The sequence below is a fragment of the Triturus cristatus genome, chromosome 7 (assembly GCF_964204655.1).
Source record: "Triturus cristatus chromosome 7, aTriCri1.1, whole genome shotgun sequence".
NCBI classification, from domain to species: Eukaryota; Metazoa; Chordata; class Amphibia; order Caudata; family Salamandridae; genus Triturus; species Triturus cristatus.
In genome coordinates, this window is record NC_140590.1 from 1,643,093,401 (window position 1) to 1,643,111,961 (window position 18,561).

General features: G+C 47.2%; 1 protein-coding gene across 2 annotated transcripts in view; it reads right to left on the reverse strand.

Moving 5' to 3' along the window:
- Positions 1–18,561, reverse strand: part of STIP1 (stress induced phosphoprotein 1) — a 189,565-nt gene that overhangs the window by 131,291 nt on the left and 39,713 nt on the right. For both annotated transcript variants that reach the window (XM_085619680.1, XM_085619679.1), the window contains one exon: positions 9,506–9,647. In XM_085619680.1, coding sequence (XP_085475806.1) covers positions 9,506–9,647 — 142 coding nt within the window. The remainder of the gene's footprint in view (positions 1–9,505; positions 9,648–18,561) is intronic.

Here is an 18,561-nt window from a genome sequence, read left to right on the forward strand (position 1 = left end):
AGGTGTGCAGAACCTCCTGGCAATGGGCCCAAGACCCCGCTCTGCCCAACCTGTTGCAGTAGGACATGGCAGTGGTGTTGTCCGTGAAGACCTGCACCCATTTCCCTTGATGGTCGGGTGAAATTCTTTTAGTACCAAGTGAATCGTTCAAATCAAACAGACTGATATGGAAGTGGGTCTCTGTCAAAGACAGGAGTCCTCTGCTGTCCCAGATGACCTTCCCAACCCAGCAACAATACATCCATCACAACCCTTTCTTCAGGATGGGACATGGAAAGGGGTCTACCACCAACTGAATTGTGGTACGACAGCCACAAAAGCAGATATTTACTAGCTTCCTCCAACACCTGTCTGCATGGTCAGCATTCCGTCCATCGTTTGTTGTAACGCGTTCCTCCAACACCTGGCTGGAATCTGAGAGGGTCCCTTGGTACAAAGTCCAGAAAGACTCCCACTGCAGAGCCTGTATGTGCCACCATGTTTGTTTCATTAGTAGGGTAAAGGAGCCAAGAGGCTAAGAAGATTAGGAGCCATTCTCACCGAGACCCAGGGGAAATATTGAGATCATAGCCTGAATATCATTGACTCATTGAGGCAGAGAGAGGACTCTGAAGAGCACTGTGTACAGGATGGCTCCAACGAAAGGAAGCCTCTGTGATAGAGTCAGATGTGACTTAGGAGTGATGTTGGAAAACCCCAGTGATGTCAACAAGTCCTTCATCGTCTGGAGGCGGTTTAAAAATGCTCGAGGTGAGCCCATCTTCAGTAACTAGTCATAGAGGTATGGGAAGAATTGTATTACCAACCTTCAGGGATAGGTAGCAACCACCAGGATCTCTTTTGACAACACCAGAGGGGCACTGCCAAGGCAGAAGGGGGGGGGGGGGGGGGGAGTACAAAAAACTGAAAGTGCTTGTGGCCTACCTGAAACCGCAGGTAACCTGATGAATTGCAGGAAGGGGACGTGGACAATGGCATCCGGCAAATCTAACACCATCATCCAGTCTCCTGGATCTGAGGCAGCCAGAACTTTGGCTAGGGTGAGCATTTTTAACTTATCCTTCTAGAGAAAGAGGTTCGGAGGGTAAAGATCTAGAACGGGACGAAGGCATTAGTTCTTGTTTGCCATTAGGAAGTAACAGGAGTAGAAGCCAGTACAGACTTCTGATGCCTGCACTCTTTTTTATATTTCCCTTCTCAAAGAGAGCCTGAACTTCTCTTCATAAAATAGACCACTGGTTCTTCGGTATGCCCAGACGTGGGTCCCTTGCTCAAATTGCCACTAGATTCAAGCTAGCTGGGCTGATGATGGGTGTTACCCCGAAACCAGTCCCAGGACGCTTGTTTCCAGTCCAGGGAAGACCTGGCTTGGCAGTTCGGTCTGGACTGTTCCCATGAGGCACAGGGTCAAGACTGATTTACAAATGGCTGGGTCTGAACTGGGGTGGCGAAGTGACCAAAGAACGAGGATGGATTCAACCCAGATCTATGACTGAGGGGGGGTGAGTCAAAGGTTTCAGCGCTCCGTCCATCATCTCCTCGTGTTTGCTTTGTATGCTCTGCAAACCACAGGGGTGATAGCTTATTCGGCTTCCAACTGAGAGGGAGTCCGCAGCGAAGTGCAACTTAAACCGATTTTGCGCAAGGGGTGCAGCAACTTGGGTGGGGTGGGGTGGTGGGGGAGAAGTTCGGTAGTTTGCTACTCCTGGGAACCGGGACGCTGGCAGCCGGGTCCCGACCTCCGCCTTGAAAATTTTGCCTTGAAATGTTTGTTCGGTCTGCTGTTGCTAAGGCAAGTCCTGCATTACCTCAGCTGCAAGTATCTTCCAAACCCTCGAAAGGGGTGATATTGGTGGGAAAAATGCTGTATAGGTGGAGAGAATGAGGAAGCAAGCTGTGGCCTTGCTCTCTTTGAAGCACTTGGAGGCCGAATCCTTCTCGTTTCTGAAGAGACTGTGCCATCAAATGACATATCCATAAATCTCTTATGAACATGCCCCAAGAGACAGGTTGAGTTGACAGACCAGAGGGCTAGGCTAGCCAAGGAGAAAATTTGTTTTCCCAAGGCCTACATTAATTTTGACTCCTCTGGTAGGGTGGATGGGAACACACTGGGGTTAAGATGGATGGTGGAAGACTGAACTACCAGGCTCTTTGGGTTTGGATACTGCACGAGGAATACTGGAAAGATCTTGGCTTCACCCGGGTGCCTGTCAGTGCCTCACTGAATAGCAGAAGAATTTCTAGTGACAACTGCCAAGGCTACAGAACCTCTGTAAGGCTACTTATTTTCACTTCGAATTAAGGAAATTGAAGATACAGAACTTCAGCTGCCCTCCTTAACACAATCTACAGCACAGAGACTCTTCGGTAGAGAGATAAGTTAGCTAGTTCAGGTCAGCATCTAGCCATGTGTAAAGGTTACTTGCCCCTTAGCAAGTTCAGGTCAGCATCTAGCCATGTGTAAAGGTTACTTGCCCCTTTTAGGTTCAGAAATACATTTTTCATCATAGAGATGTGAGGTATCAATAGCCATAATCATCTTGTGGCTCTGGGTCAGTGATTCAGAATTTCAGATTGTGAATGAGGTAAAGGCTGAGAACATGGAGAATTCACTTCTCAAATTCTATACGACGAAGAGTCTTCTTCTGGCATCAACGACTGGGGCCTGGAACAGATTTTGCACCCTTGGTGGATTTGGAGTAGGCTCCCCCCCCCCCTCCCCCCTCCCCCCTCCCCCTCCCCCCTCTCCTTCCCCCCCCCCTCTCCTTCCCCCCCCCCTCCTTCCCCCCCCCCCGACCAGACTCCACAATTATCTTTTGTATTACATCTTTCTTAAAAAGAACCAGATGGAATTGGGCTACTTTTTTCCAGTAATTTGCACCCAATTTTGAAAAGAATTAAATCACCTTTCTGCTGCTGTTTTTTACCACACTGGAAACTGTTTTATTTATTTGCCCTAAAGCAGTGGTTACCAATAGAGGACAGAAGAAGGCAGTTATTGATTTCCTCCAGCTGGAGAGATCTCAGCTGCTGCAGAGGAATGCACACGCTACTACCACTTTCTGATCTGCTTTATTGGTATGCACATTTCTTTTGAATTCTATGTCAGGACCTGATGTTTGGAATATGTTCCAAGACTTTACTTTGCTTATAACAAATTTTAACAGCAAACCTTTTTGACATTAGCTTATTGTAAAAACTATCACTTTCAAAAGTCTTGGGGGCATAACAAAAACAATATCCAATTACAGCCAGGAAGTTCCATTGTGGATATCCATGCTGCTTTTTTCTTCGCTGCTCAGCATCCACAGAAAAGTGTTGCTCCCTTCTCTCACATGAAAGGACTATATTTTTAATGCTAATTGCTATGTGGGGATGTTATTAAGACCGCAGGAACACTTGGTTCTGGTGTCTTTATTTTTTATTCCCAGGTGTTTGCTGCGGGACCGCTTTTGCGCTCCTTACGAAGCGGTGTATTATTGGGACAGGCCGGGGGCCGCAGATGCAGTGCGGTACTTCATCCGCCAAGTGGTGCTTTCTTAACGCGCATAGAGTGGTCCCTTGCGCTACCATCAGTTTTGCACAAGTCTTTCAGTTTCCTTTCAGAGTGACAGCGTACGCAGCTGGAGCCCAGTGGTATCTTCCCTCAGCCTGGAGACTTGCGCCTCTAGCTTGGGATCTGGTGTTTTCAAACAAAGTTGTTCTGCATGCCCGACGGGTCTGCATTGAAATTAACGCCCGACGGGCTCTGTATTCCACCACGTATGATTCCATGAGTGGAATCCTTATAACACGCCTGTGGGATCTGTATTTCCTACTATTAATAAGCAGACAGACAATAGAAGGGACACTGTTTCAGGCTCAACCATTGGCATATTGGGTGTGCTGTGTCCATAGTTTTCTCGCTCTCCCCTCCTATATTGGAGGCCTCCAGTCTACCCAAACTCAATGGACACCCCATTACCACATATAGACAGCGCTGCTTACGCCAAATATGTTCTCCCTCGCCTGGAAACCATGAAGTCGTCCGAACGTATTATATGGAGGTCTTGTCTTTTCTCCCTTGGGGCGATGACTTTTATGAAATTGAGGATGTCTCTATACAAAGGGCGATTGCACGTGTGGAGCAACGCCACTTCAGACAGGTGCTGGATGATAACTCATGGTCACAGTTTCCCCCAGAGCCTGAATGCTCAAAACAAAAATTTCTGAGGGTAGACCAGGATGCCTTTGAGCACCTTAAATAGGCAATCCTAGCAAAGACCCAACCTCCCAATGGATCCTCCAGGTCTGCAAATGGGCTCCTGGAGCTCCCATAGTCCACTTCCGCCGACATGGAAGAGGCAACGCCTCACATGGGGACTCAGGCGAGGAAGCTGGACCCTCGAGGCCTTGGCGACCTCCCACAGCTCCTGACAGCCCAGATGCACCATTGGACATGCTGAATCCAGATGACATTATTCATCAGTTTTCACCAGAATGGACTACAGTTTGCAAGGTGGCAAATAATGTCGCAGGCCGCCTGATCAAGCTGATGGAGAAAGAGGTCCGCAGCCGCCTGTGCGCGGAATGCTTTAGGCCCTCTTTGGAGGGAAAGGTTGCATGTGCTTCAGAAATCGATACATGTATGGTCACTTTTCTGGCAAAATTTGTCAGACCACAAGAGGGGGATAAGTCAGGACAAACGTCTGGGCGTGGTGGATCCATTGACAAGGAACCTGGACATGGTGGAGAAGGCCAATGTCTCTGGCTCTCTGACCTGGCCGGACGTCCTTTCAGGCTGGGCCCAGAGAACCATCATCTTTGTAGGTGACGCTAACTGTGCCCTTTCCACAGCGCGTCGCCGCTCCCTACCTATTAAAGTTGATGCCAAAGGGGTGACCCGGCGGCCTCTGACGTCACTCCACAAGGCCCAGACATCCATTAAAAGAATATTTAACCCCCAGGTTTTCCGAAGGACCAGCCGTGGCAGGGGGCTGCTTGGCCGGCCGCTTCGGTTATCAACTCCCCTCTCTGGGACAAGGCTCCAGGCATGGGCAATACCAAGACCTGGCCCGATTCACCAACTTCTACCACACCAGAGGCTAGCGCTTCCAAGGCAGAGGCGGTCCAGGGAAGAAGCCTCCAACACCTTTAACAATGGTGAGTGTTCGCCTAGTCTTCCGACTAAGAGTAGGGAACAGGCTGGCACAGTGTGTCCACAGGTGGGAGTCCCCCAGGACAAATGCATGGGTTCTCCAGACCGCACAGAGCTTTCAGATCGAGGTCTATGGTTCCCCTCGACAGGTGACACTACCGCATCCATCAACCTTTTCAGTGACAGACACCGACCTTCTAGACAAAGAGGTCGAGGCCCACCTCGAAAAAGGGGCCATCTTCCTAACTATGCTTCATCCCGAAGGCTTTATAAGCAACCACTTACAGGGCAAAAAGTGGAATGGGGGGGGGGGGGGGGGGGGGGGGGGGGGGCACTGTCCTGTACTAAACCTTCAAAAGATCAACGAATGGCTGGTGTATCGCCACTTTGAGATGGGAGGGATATATCTGTTACAGAATGTGCTCTAGCCATTCGATTGGATGGTGCATCTGGACCTGAAGGAGGTATATCCGGCGACTCCGATCTTCCCACCCCACGGCGTTTCCTTCAGTTTCTATGGCAGGGCCAATCCTTTGAGTTCACCACTCTCCCGTTCGGGCTGTTTATGGCACAGTGGTACTTTACACGGAGCCGGACCACGTCAAGAACTTTTGCAGGGCAAAACGCGTCACGAACCGACAGGGTGTGAAGAGACAGACCTTAGACTTCGATGCTGTCACCCACAGCAGTCATGACCTTAATGAAAAAGGACTAAGAACAAACCACAAAGATAAGACAGGGACATGTTTTAAGCAAGCAAACCACGGACCACATGTACTTCGAATGTAACCAGTCTCGACCAACAAAAAGACCCCGAAAACGGATCACGTGGTGAACTTACGGCTCTACTCCACAGATACAGCGTGACTCAGATATATACGAGTAACAGCCAGAGCAAAGCAGTCTTTTCTCAAAAAAGGAAACGACATGTTTAAACACTACTACTAGTGAGCTCCGTCACCTTATACCAGAAATTCAGGCCCCCACCTTTGCCCGTGATTTATACACGTAGCAACAGGTCCTGAGGAAGGGAGCATCTGAAGAAAATTAGGCCACCGAAACGTGCGTCGACCAACTTGTATGAAACACCCCAACGTCTAACATACTTTCAGAGGACATAGCGGCTCGCCCTTGTTCGGACGAGCATTGCACCCGCTGTTCCTTATCCTTGGGGTGTAGTATGAAAGGTGTTGTATGAAAGTGATATGCATGGAGTAATTTTAGAGGTGTGATTGGTGTGGGGTTATCTTTTGTACTATTTTTGAAATTTATATGCTTTGAAAAAAAAATTCTCTGATTTAGTATTTTACAAGTAAGATAAAACCATTTATGTATAGTCTGTTCATTTACTAATAAGAAATGAATTTCATTGTATGAGAAAAACTATGTAAAGAAGCAATCAACTATGAAAAATATAACTAAAAATTAATTACAAAATGAATACAATATGAATAAAAAAGTTTTAAAAAATGCATATATAGTTGTGATATTTATCTCCATGTATACCCACACTAAGTAAAGCAATATAGGTCTAGAGGGATACTGTTTGACACAGAATGTGCTCTAGCCATTCGATTGGATGGTGCATCTGGACCTGAAGGAGGTATATCCGGCGACTCCGATCTTCCCACCCCACGGCGTTTCCTTCAGTTTCTATGGCAGGGCCAATCCTTTGAGTTCACCACTCTCCCGTTCGGGCTGTTTATGGCACAGTGGTACTTTACAAAGGTCCTCAAACCAGTGGTGGGACACCTGAGCGTGCAGGGATTGAGGACAATTTACCTGGATGACATGCTCATGAGCCAATGTCCTAAAATGTTGTCCACGCAATTGCAAATGGCTGTGAACCTCCAGGAGAGCCTGTTTTTAAAAAACATTTGTTTACTTTATTTATAAATTTTTAGCATATACAAAACGGCGACATGCTGCTTCGAGAGAGGGAATATTAGAGATTCATATAAAGAGGAGTCAGCACATGTATATATTTAACTGTACAGTTATCAAGTTACGCTAGTTTGTAGTCCAGCCATACTTGCAAAGTTCTGTGATGGCACATATTCTTGCCAGTCTGTGCATCAGCTCGGAAGGCAGCAGTCGCCGGTCAACCAAAAGAAAAAAAAGAGACGAAGATAGTGTGGAGAAAGGGATCAGAAGTACAGATCAGCATGGGAAGGGGACAAGAGAGGGGAAGGGAAAAAAGGGGGGGTGGGGGGGGGGGGGAGGGGTGTCTCTCTGGTCAAATTAGGGAGAGGGGAAATCCGACATGTGGAGAGGTCCCCCGATAGTGGCGCATGCAGCATTGTGGCCGTTTACACCACAGGCACTGTGGCCGTTTACACCACAGGCACCGGGGCGTTTGCATAGTCAGACTGAATTTGTAGAAAACTTTGCAGGGGTTGCCATAGGTTATGAGGGCGTGCCTGTGTCGGCATGAGTTCCCAGAATTCTGACATTAGGTTATGGCAGAAAGCAGCGTCCCTATGCCAGTCATCCCTACACGGCTTTACACTTACGGCCCAAGCAGATAGCCAACCGCCTCTTGGCTAACAGGAGCCGCATGGCAGCCAGTCTCCTAATGTCTGCCGGGAGGTCCCCGACATATCCTAGCAGACCAATAAGTAGAGAGCGCTCCAGCCTGTATTCCAACATTTCATCCAGTGCTTCAAAAACGCAGGTCCAATAGGAGAGCCTGGGGTTCGTGATGAACAAGGTGATGTTTCTCCTTACCTCTTCTAAATTGGCTAAATTTCTCGGTTTCGTCAGACTCTTCAAATGCAACCCTGAGTCTTGTATCCCAGAAGATGGTGAAAATTCAACACAAACTGAGGCAATCCTATTCCAAGTCTTGCGCCTCTCTTCGACAGACCGCACGTCTGGTGGGACTGATGTCAGCCTCCATTTAGACTAACTTCCTGGGACCGCTTCAATGCAGAGCACTTCAACGCCTCAAGGTCCACCACGTGCAGAGAGGTCTTACGTATTCTCAGACAGTGCCATTGTCACAGGAGGCAAAATACGAACCCCAGTGGTTGCTCTCCCACATGGAGGCCTGGAATGGAAGGGCATTCTCCACTCCGTTCTGAGCTTTCGGAGTGTTCTGCACTCTGCAGAGCGCAGAAAACTCTGCTCCACATAGTGCACGGTAACTTGGCGAGCGCGAGCTGCTGATCAGGTAGAATGTCTACCCCAATGGCAGGAAGATCCGTGTGAATGGCAATTCGCCCCGCACTCCGCGGAGTTTGTCACTTTGTGGAGTTCCGCGTAGTAGAACTCCTTCAACTCAGCCCAGGCCAACTTTTAACTACTGCAATCCCTACAGGTGATTGGGTGCTATCTGTGTATAATAATAAAGTCAGGTCCATAAACAGCCATAAAATCAGGGCAACCTTATTAAACAAACCTTGTCTACACACACTACCTTCCAGTTGGCTTCAACACACACACACACACACACACACACACACACCCCTCTCAAAATCTGTGCCGTCCTGCTAAAATAAAAGTTGTGTGGGCTCAAAAAAACACGCTAACTTCCGATTGTAAACTGTAAATGCCATCAGCTGAGCACATTTTGCTCGAAACGCCCCCCCCCCCCCAAAAAAACATTCCGAAAATACGAGCGAGAAGAAATAAACAAACAGTGCGCAGTAAAGAGAATAAACAGACAGGAGGGAACAAGTCACTAAGTTATAGGGCCAGTCGCCATGGGAGGGAACCAAACCGTTAAAAGAGGGACAAATACAACCAAATGCACCACTGAAAAGCAGGGTTTTCAGAACAGCCCACTAACGAACAAATGAAAAAAAAATGTGTGCTTAAAGCCCATGGAGCAGATACAGCATGTCTTGAAGAGACAGCAAAAGCAGTGTGACCTAAAAAAGGTATGACATTCAGTGCAAATAAAGAAAAGGGATTGAAAAATAAGTCAGTGCAAAAACATTTGAAAACAATCAGAGTCCAGGGATCTTTGCTCAGTGAGCAGAAAGAATGATGGAGTATGAAACAGTGCACCGATTGTCCCTTCACTAACAACCTAAGAAAAGGGGCACAATTAGCGTAAATCTAAAAATATGCTTTGGGATGGTATTTTCAGTACCTTATCACAAATAATTTGGTTTCACGGACAGGATAAATAGCAGAAAGGGTTGCATACTCTAGGCTGGTTTTCTCTATTTAAATAATTTTTAAAACTGAAAAATGCTTTAAAACTGCATTTCAGGAAGTAGCAGATATTTTATCTTCTAAGACTAACAAAATAGAATAAAACGAACAGACGTAGTGAATATACACTGCACAATATACAAACAGTAGTGAACTGAAGCATTAAAACCAGTACTTAATGTCTTGCCTTCCCTACATTTTTACCTGCTAACCGTACTTCCATATTTTGTAGTCCTTCTTTCAACTGCTGATTTCCTGGTTCATGCTCGAGGCCTTCCTCGTAGGTTTTTTTGGCCTCTTCAAAACGGTTCAAGAACTCAAGGGCAGCAGCCTTTCTCGAGTATCCCTGATATGGAGTGAAAAAAGTGGATAGGTCAACCCATAAGATAGCATTTTCAAATTGAATATGCACATCAATCCCTTGCTGCAGTCAAATGCTCTGCAGTATAACCAATACATTTAAAAATACAATCCACCAATGTTTACTGGAAGTTACCATCACTAACATTTGTTATTTTACATGTGTATTTAATATTCGTTTTTTTTTTAAATTTACTGTTACCCACAAGAGGGGGGGGGGGGTGTACACACATAGGGATTACCTTATAAACAGTTCATATCACAATAAGATCTGGAATCTATTACATCATATTTGAGGTTCACTTATGGTTTTCCTGACAGTTTTATGTTATAGTGCGTGTAGCCACAACTAGGTTTTTAGACCAAGATCTAGCTTTCTATTTTCAAATTTAGTGTAGAGGTCTGTTGTTCCTCACGTTCCTCGATGCTCCATTTACATGCATTGGTTACGAATGACCAAATGGAATCCTGCCTCATTCATATTAATGATTCATTTTGTTTTTTATTAATTATTATTTTTTTGTTTTGTTTTCTTACAATAATAACCAATGCAGATCGGGGAGAGTCAGCAGCATAAACAACCAACACCGTTTGTTACCCCTCATGTGATCATTTGCAAGGTTTCAGGTGAAATGGTTTTCCCACCTTACTTCGCCTCCGACTTTACCCCCTTCCCACCCGAGGCCCAACCCTCCACAAGTGAGATCATTTACATTAACATACATGTTGAACCTGCTGTAGTAGGAACCAGTGAAAGTACTCGGCTCTACCACTACATGTAACATTCCACTCCCATATACTGTGTGGGGTGCAAACCACAAAGTTGGAGAGTGGGCCAGCTAGAGAGAGTCAGTCTTGCCTTCGACAGAGCATGAGACCAGCCCATGTTGTAAGATCATCTCCCACCTTTTCATCTCTCTTGACAAATACAGATTTCCTCTTCAAAGGTCCATGCGGCAGCGGCGGTGCGTTTTGAGGCACTCTCCCAGCTAACCAATTGCTATGCTTTGCTAACAGGAGGACTAGTTGGAGGAATTTGTATTCTATTTTTTTCACTTGAAAGCATGTGATTATTCCCAACAGGCAAGCCTGTGGTGAGAGGCACTGTAATCCCCTGGACTGTGTTCAGTGTCCGCTATGCAGTATTCCGAGACTCTGGGGCAGGCCCAATCTATATGTATAAAAGAGGCTGCATCTCTGCCACATTTGGGACATTCAGCAGATAGAGTTGCACAGATTTTAATCTGCATAGTCGGCCTCAGGACGGTTGGGTGTAAGAAGCTGAAGTGGATCAACTTGAAACGCACACTGAGCCCCCCCCCCCCCCCGCGACGGTTCTAGCTAGCTCGCAGGCCATTACCATTCTTTGTCGATTGCCCATCAATGTCATTTTGCCACGCCCAGCTGTCTTTCAACGTGGGTCCCGCTAACCCTCTGAGTTTTTTTTACATTATCGTGATCATGTGCCATACCAAGCCAAATTGGAGGATCCCCTCCAGGGTGCTTGCCAATGGTGGAGCACTGGAGAGACAAGTCCAAATCTCCCTAGCTGTGCCAGATACTGGAGAAACTGATCTGGGCCGACCCCAAAGTACTCCTGAGCCTCCCATGACGTTATGAAGGACTCCCTAGCGTAGAAGTTCCCACAGCAGCGTGCAACCCCCATCCAACCAGCCTACAAGGATTGGTGATCAGTGATACGCTGGAACGGCCTCAGATTCCAAATTGGAAGATTTCTCACAAAGGGAGGTCTTCCAAGGACCTTAGTTACAAATCCCGCCTGACGACTCACATAGGGGACCCCACTGTCTAGCCTGGAGTAGAAGTGTGTGTATTATAGAACGCAGGAACCCTATGGTCCCTAGTGGACTCTGAAATTTAGTGACATAAGTGATTGGGCGTGGTTAATAAAGATTTATGACACAGTACAAGTCAGTTATGGCAGTCAATGGTTACACTGAAAAATTAAGACGTGTAAACCGAGCTCTGTGTTGCCAGGCTCGCGAGGACGCTGAAACTGGCAACTAGATAGGTGTGAGAAGCTGGTCTGGTATATGATGTCCACTAATGTAAGTTGGCACCTTGCACCAGTCCAGACAACCCTTATGGTGATTTAAAAGGTCTTAGACAACCTTAGAAAGCTCTCTAAGTGGTAGCTGTGGAAAGCAGCCTTCGGGCTTAGTCCAGAATGAGAGTAAAGCAGCTTGTTTTACCAGACTGCAATCTTATAGTATAGATTAGGTGAAAAGAACCACACCAAGTATTTATAAAAATATGTATTTATTATATAATACTCTCTAGTACGTTCCAATATCTCCAACACGGAGATAAACACAACGCACACAAAACTTTAGAACAGAAACACAGTAAATAGCACAAAATACACAGTGGACCCCAGGAGGAGACCAAACCATATACTAAGAAAGTGGTTTAAGAACCACGACTAGGATGAAGACAGGGTCGAGAGGATGTAGAAGTGCAGGGGACCCAAGGAACCACCCAAGGGGAGTAGATAGGGACCACACCGTGAGCACGTGCAGTGTGGAAACACGACCGCGTGCTCCGTGCAACTATATGTGCAAGTCACGGTTGGATTTTTAAAGAGTACGGACCCTTCCCAGTGGATCCTGAATAAACCCCTTGGAAGACAAAAAGTTGGAGAGCAACCCCACCTGTGGATACCATAGTACCCACGTTACCTACACCACGGAAGCCAGGTGCATGCGTGTGAAGTGGTGTCCGAAACCGCCAAACTCAATGGAGGACTTCAGGAAAGTGCCGCTGCTGAAGAAGGAAAACGTTTTGGGTGGAATCCTAGGATGGCTTCTTGGAGTGGTACCTGCAAGCAGAGGGGACAGAGCCTATGTCACTCAGGAGTGACCAGGAGACTTGTTAGACGAATGCCCTCCGATGTCTGGTCTTGTAGGATGGGTGAGGAGGGTCAGGACTCTGAAGCTGTGAGGACCAGGTGATGCTGAGGAAGACCAGGAGCTGGGCACGAGCTGTCCCACAAAGGATGTTGAGTGCTGAGGGGTCAGTGTCCGGCGGGAGCACCAACAAGCATTGGCAAATGCAACCAACACAGGAATCAAAGAAGGAGCAACGTCGGGACCAGCAAGGCCCAGGGGACTCACCAAAAGCAGGGGAGTCAGGGAAGGCCCCATCCAATCAGGGGAGCCCAAAAGAGACAAGTGTGACCCTCACATGGACCCACAGGCCGGAGGAACTGGAGTCGCAAGTGGACCTCAAGCAGCTCACCGAAAGATGCAGGCCAAAATGCACACAATGTGGTGTGGCTGAAGATTCTGATCACTGGAGGTGCTCAAGGTTGGGGCTACTTGGAGCCCAAAGCTCTCCTTGGAAAGAAGTCAACAAGTTGACAAGGTTCACAGGGGTTCGGTTATTGCAACCCCCACGAGGGATACTGGCCTCAAACTTGGTGAGAGGGCAGGGCAGTCCTCGGGAGCGGTGGAAAACCACCACCTGTGTTCCAGAGCCATTGGAGTCCGGAGGAGCTCAGAATTAGCAGACCGGTCGACTTAGTTGCGGTGCCAGGGAATGCAGGGGAGGGACTCCTTCACTTCAAGGGAGATGCCTTCAGGTGTCTTTGATGCTTCACAGGCCTTGGATAGTTCCTGTATGATGCACAGGAACAAGCGATGCAGCAGACTGGTAAGGAGACTAAGTCAGGCCCAAACGAAGTACAGTGAATTCCAGGGTGCCCAGACGGTAGAAGTGGTGTCTGATCTGAATCTTATACCATGACGAATCTAGGGACCTACATCCAGGTAAGCCATTAAGTACCCAAGGGAAAGGGTTGGGTAGATTCAGGGAACCCTCCCAGGGGAGAGTCTGGACAGGGGGAGGTTACTCCCAAGTGCTTTGTCCAGTTTTGTGCCAGAGCCGGAGCCAACTGCTCCCAGAACTGGATTGACCTGGACTATGCACAGGGACACCAAGTGTGTCCCTCATGCAGACTTTCTGGCACTGACACGCGCACCCACCCGGTCCCAATACACTAAATGCTGTCTGGGAGGTGGTCACACCTCCCTGTGACAGGATGCCTTCCTATGCGCGAGCTTGGCTCAGCAACAGGAGGGCAGAAATGTGTCTCTGGTCGGCAGTAACCATTTTGTGCTGTCCGGGTCTAGAAGGTTGGCACTGGGAACACAGAGCCTAACGGAGGTCTCCTCCCGTGCTTGGAATCATACCTCCCACACAGTTTATGGTGTGGCAGTAGGATTCCAACATGTTTGGATACCAAACATGACACGATTCGTTGCAGCCATTTTCGAGATGGTCATCACGTAATTACGCGGTGCCCCTCCATATAGAATATGGCTGCTTGACTGACAACCCGGGAGAATAGACTCCGTATGCCGCAGGGGTGTCCTGCTCATGCAGGGGCACCCTCTCACTTAGAACCAGCACCCTGGTTTCAGGATTGCAAAGGCCTGCTACAGGGGTGACTTATGGGTTTTAAGTGCAGTGACCCTAGTTATAAGAAACCTATATCTTAAGTAGGTGGTGCAAGCACCAACTTACACAGGCCGCAATGGCAGGCCTGAAGTTCTATTTTGCCTGGTCTCCCATGGGTGGCAGAATGCATGCTTCAGCCCATGGGAGACCTCTGGGGTACCTATGCCTTGCATATCTTTGTACGCATATACTAGAGTCTAGTAAGGGTACCCCAGTATCCAATCTGGGGTTCTACCTAGGTACTAACACAACAATTTGGGGAGAAAGCAGATAGACTGGTGTACTGATTAGCAGGATCACAGTCAGACTAGTCAAATACAGCATCACATCAAACAAAAAGTGGGGGTAACCGTTGAAGCACATCCTACTTTCCTACAAAAGAGGATCTGTAAACCCTGCAAACCGAAGAGTCGAGAGTGCTCTCCCAGAGAGTTTGCCGAGGTTCAGCAAACTGCTTCTACGTGCCACAGACTGCTCAGTCGAAGTGAAGTATCGATAGTTGGCGTAAGTGGAGTCAAATACACCAATACTGGAGAACCAGAGTTGCAGGTAAATAACTTATTTTTTTTCTCCCGTATTCGATCTTTCATTGACACACATGCTGGAGTCTGATAAAATAGCAGGTGTGCGTGTGTGTGTAAAATATACACTCACACACCCCACTCCCCCAACATTAGCAATTATAAACATGCAGAAAATAACAGCGAATTGGCGGCGGACATCACGGCAGAGAAGGCATCCGTAGCCATGGATCAGATGCAATCAGGCAAGGCACCGGAACCAAACAGATTCACGACTGAATTGCTTCAGAAACTGGATAGGAGGATGGTCGCCCCTTTACATGCAGCGGTGGTGCTTATCCCAAAGGCGGGGAAGTCCAGAGATAGGTGTGAATCATATAGGTCTATATCGCTGCTGAAAGCAACCATTAAGATCCTGGCCAACCTCCTAGCAAACAGACTGAGAACTAGGATATTGAAGCTTGTGCACCCGGACCAGAATGGCCAGGCCGCTCAACAAAGCTGAATTTGAGATGGCCGCACAACAACCTTGCGACGATAGGGAACTCATCCGTGGGAAGAGTAAAAGCTTTGATGGACGCGACTAAGGCCTTCGAGTGGACATATCTATTCAGGGTACTGGCCAAGAAGGGCTTCAGCCCCCAATATATCAGATGGGTTCAGCTACTGTATGACAAAATGAAGGGCAACTTGTGAGTACAAAGGGGGATGCACAAAGTGTCCACTCTCACCAATGTTGTTTGCGCTGGCAACAGAGGCCCTATCAGAGTGGGTCTGGATAGATGCTCAGTTTGGAGCTGGCCAGGGAGAGGCAGAAAAGATTAATGCACATCTTTATATGCAGACATTGTATTGTATTTGACAAATGTGGGCCAGACACGAGAACGGTTCGGGCCATTTTCTGTGTATTTGGGGACCACTCTGGGTTTTCCATAAACTGGCATTAAGTCATTGCTGTTCTTGATGGGGAGCTGGTATCGGGGAAAAGTGCTCGCTCTGCTGCTTCAGGTTTAGACAGAACTATTTAAATATCCGGATCAACAAGAATGCAGACTCACATTAAGATGCCTGATGCCAATACTGGAGCAGGACGTGAAGCATTGGTAGGCACTGCCGCTCTCGTTGTAAAGGAAGGCAGCGATGTTTAAAATGGTGGCCCTCCCCAGGTTTTTGTACGTCCTCCAGAACAGCCCATGCAAAGTTTCAGACCGCTTTTTTTTGCCTGAGTTTGCATGCTCGCGAGGAACCTGCGTTGGGCTAGGGGACATCTCCATATTACATCGAGGGTCCTACAGAGATCTAAATACAGGTGGGGGGGGGGGGGGGGGGGGGAGGCATCGTTCTACCCTATGCTCGGACATACTATGAAGCAGCACAGGTGAGCGTAGTCAATGAGTGTGCATATGCGGTTTGGGAGGACCCAGCATTCCGGCAGGATAGGAATGGAGGAAAAGGATCTACCTACATGCTCTGTGCGGGGGCAATTTGCTGCCCAAGGCTAGCCCAGCAACAGGGACGGTGATTGAAATAAGGAAAAGACTGACCAGGGAGATTGGATGGGGCCGCAGACTGACCATGAAAACACTGCTGTGGGAGGGTGCCAAGTTGCCCCCAGTGGGGGCTCTGAAGGGCTTTCAGGGATGGGCCAATATTGGCAGGTCTATGACAGATGCTTTCATAATAGATGTGTTGCCTAGAAGATCACCACCACGTTCAGTTAAATTAGTCTCAGAAAACATTTTCCAACTCGAAACAGTACATCTAGCTGTGATGTTTTTTACTTCCAGTGGCCAACACCATTTCTTTTCTAGGTCAGACTGATAATATCACATAACCGTACTATCTGAACAAGCATGGTGAAGAAGTTTGACAGCTTGATCCTTAGATGCTCAAAGCTTCTAGTGTTGACCTGTTGCAAAGAATATCAAAATCACAGCGCTATGTTCTTGATTTTGAAAGCATACATTCTACAGACTGCTTGGGGGAGGGGGTATGAAAGGGCCGTAAACAATTCAGTTCACCGCCTCATCTTCTACAATCGATATTACACAAATAGATCTTTCCACAATGGCAAGGAATAGCAAATGCCAAACCTTCGTCTCTAGATATAGCTTTCCAGGGAAAATATACTAAAAGGATTTAATAAAAGCAACCCATATACAAAATTCGAATACATACAGTACTCGCTGTAAAGACACATTTTATTAAACACCATCATGAATTAGAAAAGAGCACCATGTAACGGGAGAAACGACCCATTATATAACAGGGACATGCATGAAAAATATCTTCAACCCAGCCGTTTCCCCCATGGACTCTTCATTCATGCCGTACTTAATGTGAGCCGGTGGGGGTCACGGCACTTGATTTTTTGCATCAGATATTTACCGAGCGCAAGAGTGGGAAAACACACAGATCAGGAAGAGAAAGACAGCAAATCAATCACAAAGGAAGAAAGCAGGAACATGCAAAAGTGAGATAAAGGGGCACGGTGTTTATGGTACAGAATTAAAGAGGCATGAAGTGGATGCAAGCCTTTCAGCCTTGGTTTTTGGCATGCCGACGGTTAATTGCACTGGCCACAGGTTTCTTAGAAGAGCTTCAGACACAGGCACTTTCTTTTACAAATTCAGCACTGCACCCATGCCCCATCTCCCATTAATTCTCACACATTCTTTAAGCTCGAGCTTGTTAATAAGACCGGTAATGCTTCATGGAGAGTACTAAAAGTTGGCAACGTTCTCTTCTAATATTTAAGTCAAGTATTGTCTTCTGCGAGAAACAATCAACAAAGCATTAAACCGTTTCTTGCACTTATAACGTTTGTTATTTTAGAATGAGAAAAAAAAAGGGACTGGCACCATCAAATGGAATTCCAAACCACCCTGTACATTTTCTGTATGGCTACAATGCCTGCCATGAGTACATCTCAAGTGTTGTCACCACTTGAACAAATTAACCACATAACAAGCATTGGCAAGCCAGTAGGTCTCGCCTATGGCTTTGGCAATCTGGCAGGGGGTAGGGCGGGTGGATAAAGAGCCTATGAAGCCCTCTTCGCTTGCCACTTCATGGCACTTTTTTTCGTTCTCGCTGGAGCAGCAAGAACAGACAGGGCCGGCGGGAGGGGAGAAGGAACAGAGACTGAGTGGGGAGAGGGTAACGAAACAAAAAAATAAAAAAAATAAAAAAGCACTAAGACGCAATGCTTTTTTCAGAACAAAAAGTACCTTAATCACATCGCGAGCAGTGGAAGGCCAGCAGAGGGGCACTAAAACAGTAGTCTGTGCTTGGTCCAAACGCCACAGAAAGAAAAGATGTGATGCATGGCAAGTGTTGCCTGATTAGAAGGCAGCAAATAGTAGTGACAATGATGCTAATAAATGGTAAGCAATTGCAGGGGTCCAAGTCTATATTTGAACACAAGAGTCTCGCAAGCGAGAGCACATGTGATAGCTCACGCAGGTTAGACTTCAAAAAAGTTCTTATTTCTAAAAATCAGGATTCACTTGATATTTTATACGTGGGCTCGGCCCAACCCCCAAATTCTCTAGCTTGCCCAACTTGGTATCCCCCCAAAAAAGTCTGACAGGTGGCCTTCAGGCACTAGTTCATTGCTTGGAGCCCTACCGCTCACCTTACCAATCCGAACTGGTCTCGAAGTGTAACCAGGATAACTGCTAGTGCAGTCTTACTAAGGAAACACTCAACAACGCACCCATATACAACAACTCACACCTTAGTGTCACAAATCAAATTAATTGGTGGTAACACGTTCTACCTTTAATGGAACACAATGTGTGTGGCATATATTGCCATGCATTATGTGGCAAAATATTTACACTCTCTCCGGCATGACTGGCACCTGGTTTGGGACTTTTGAATCAATTTGGCACTAAC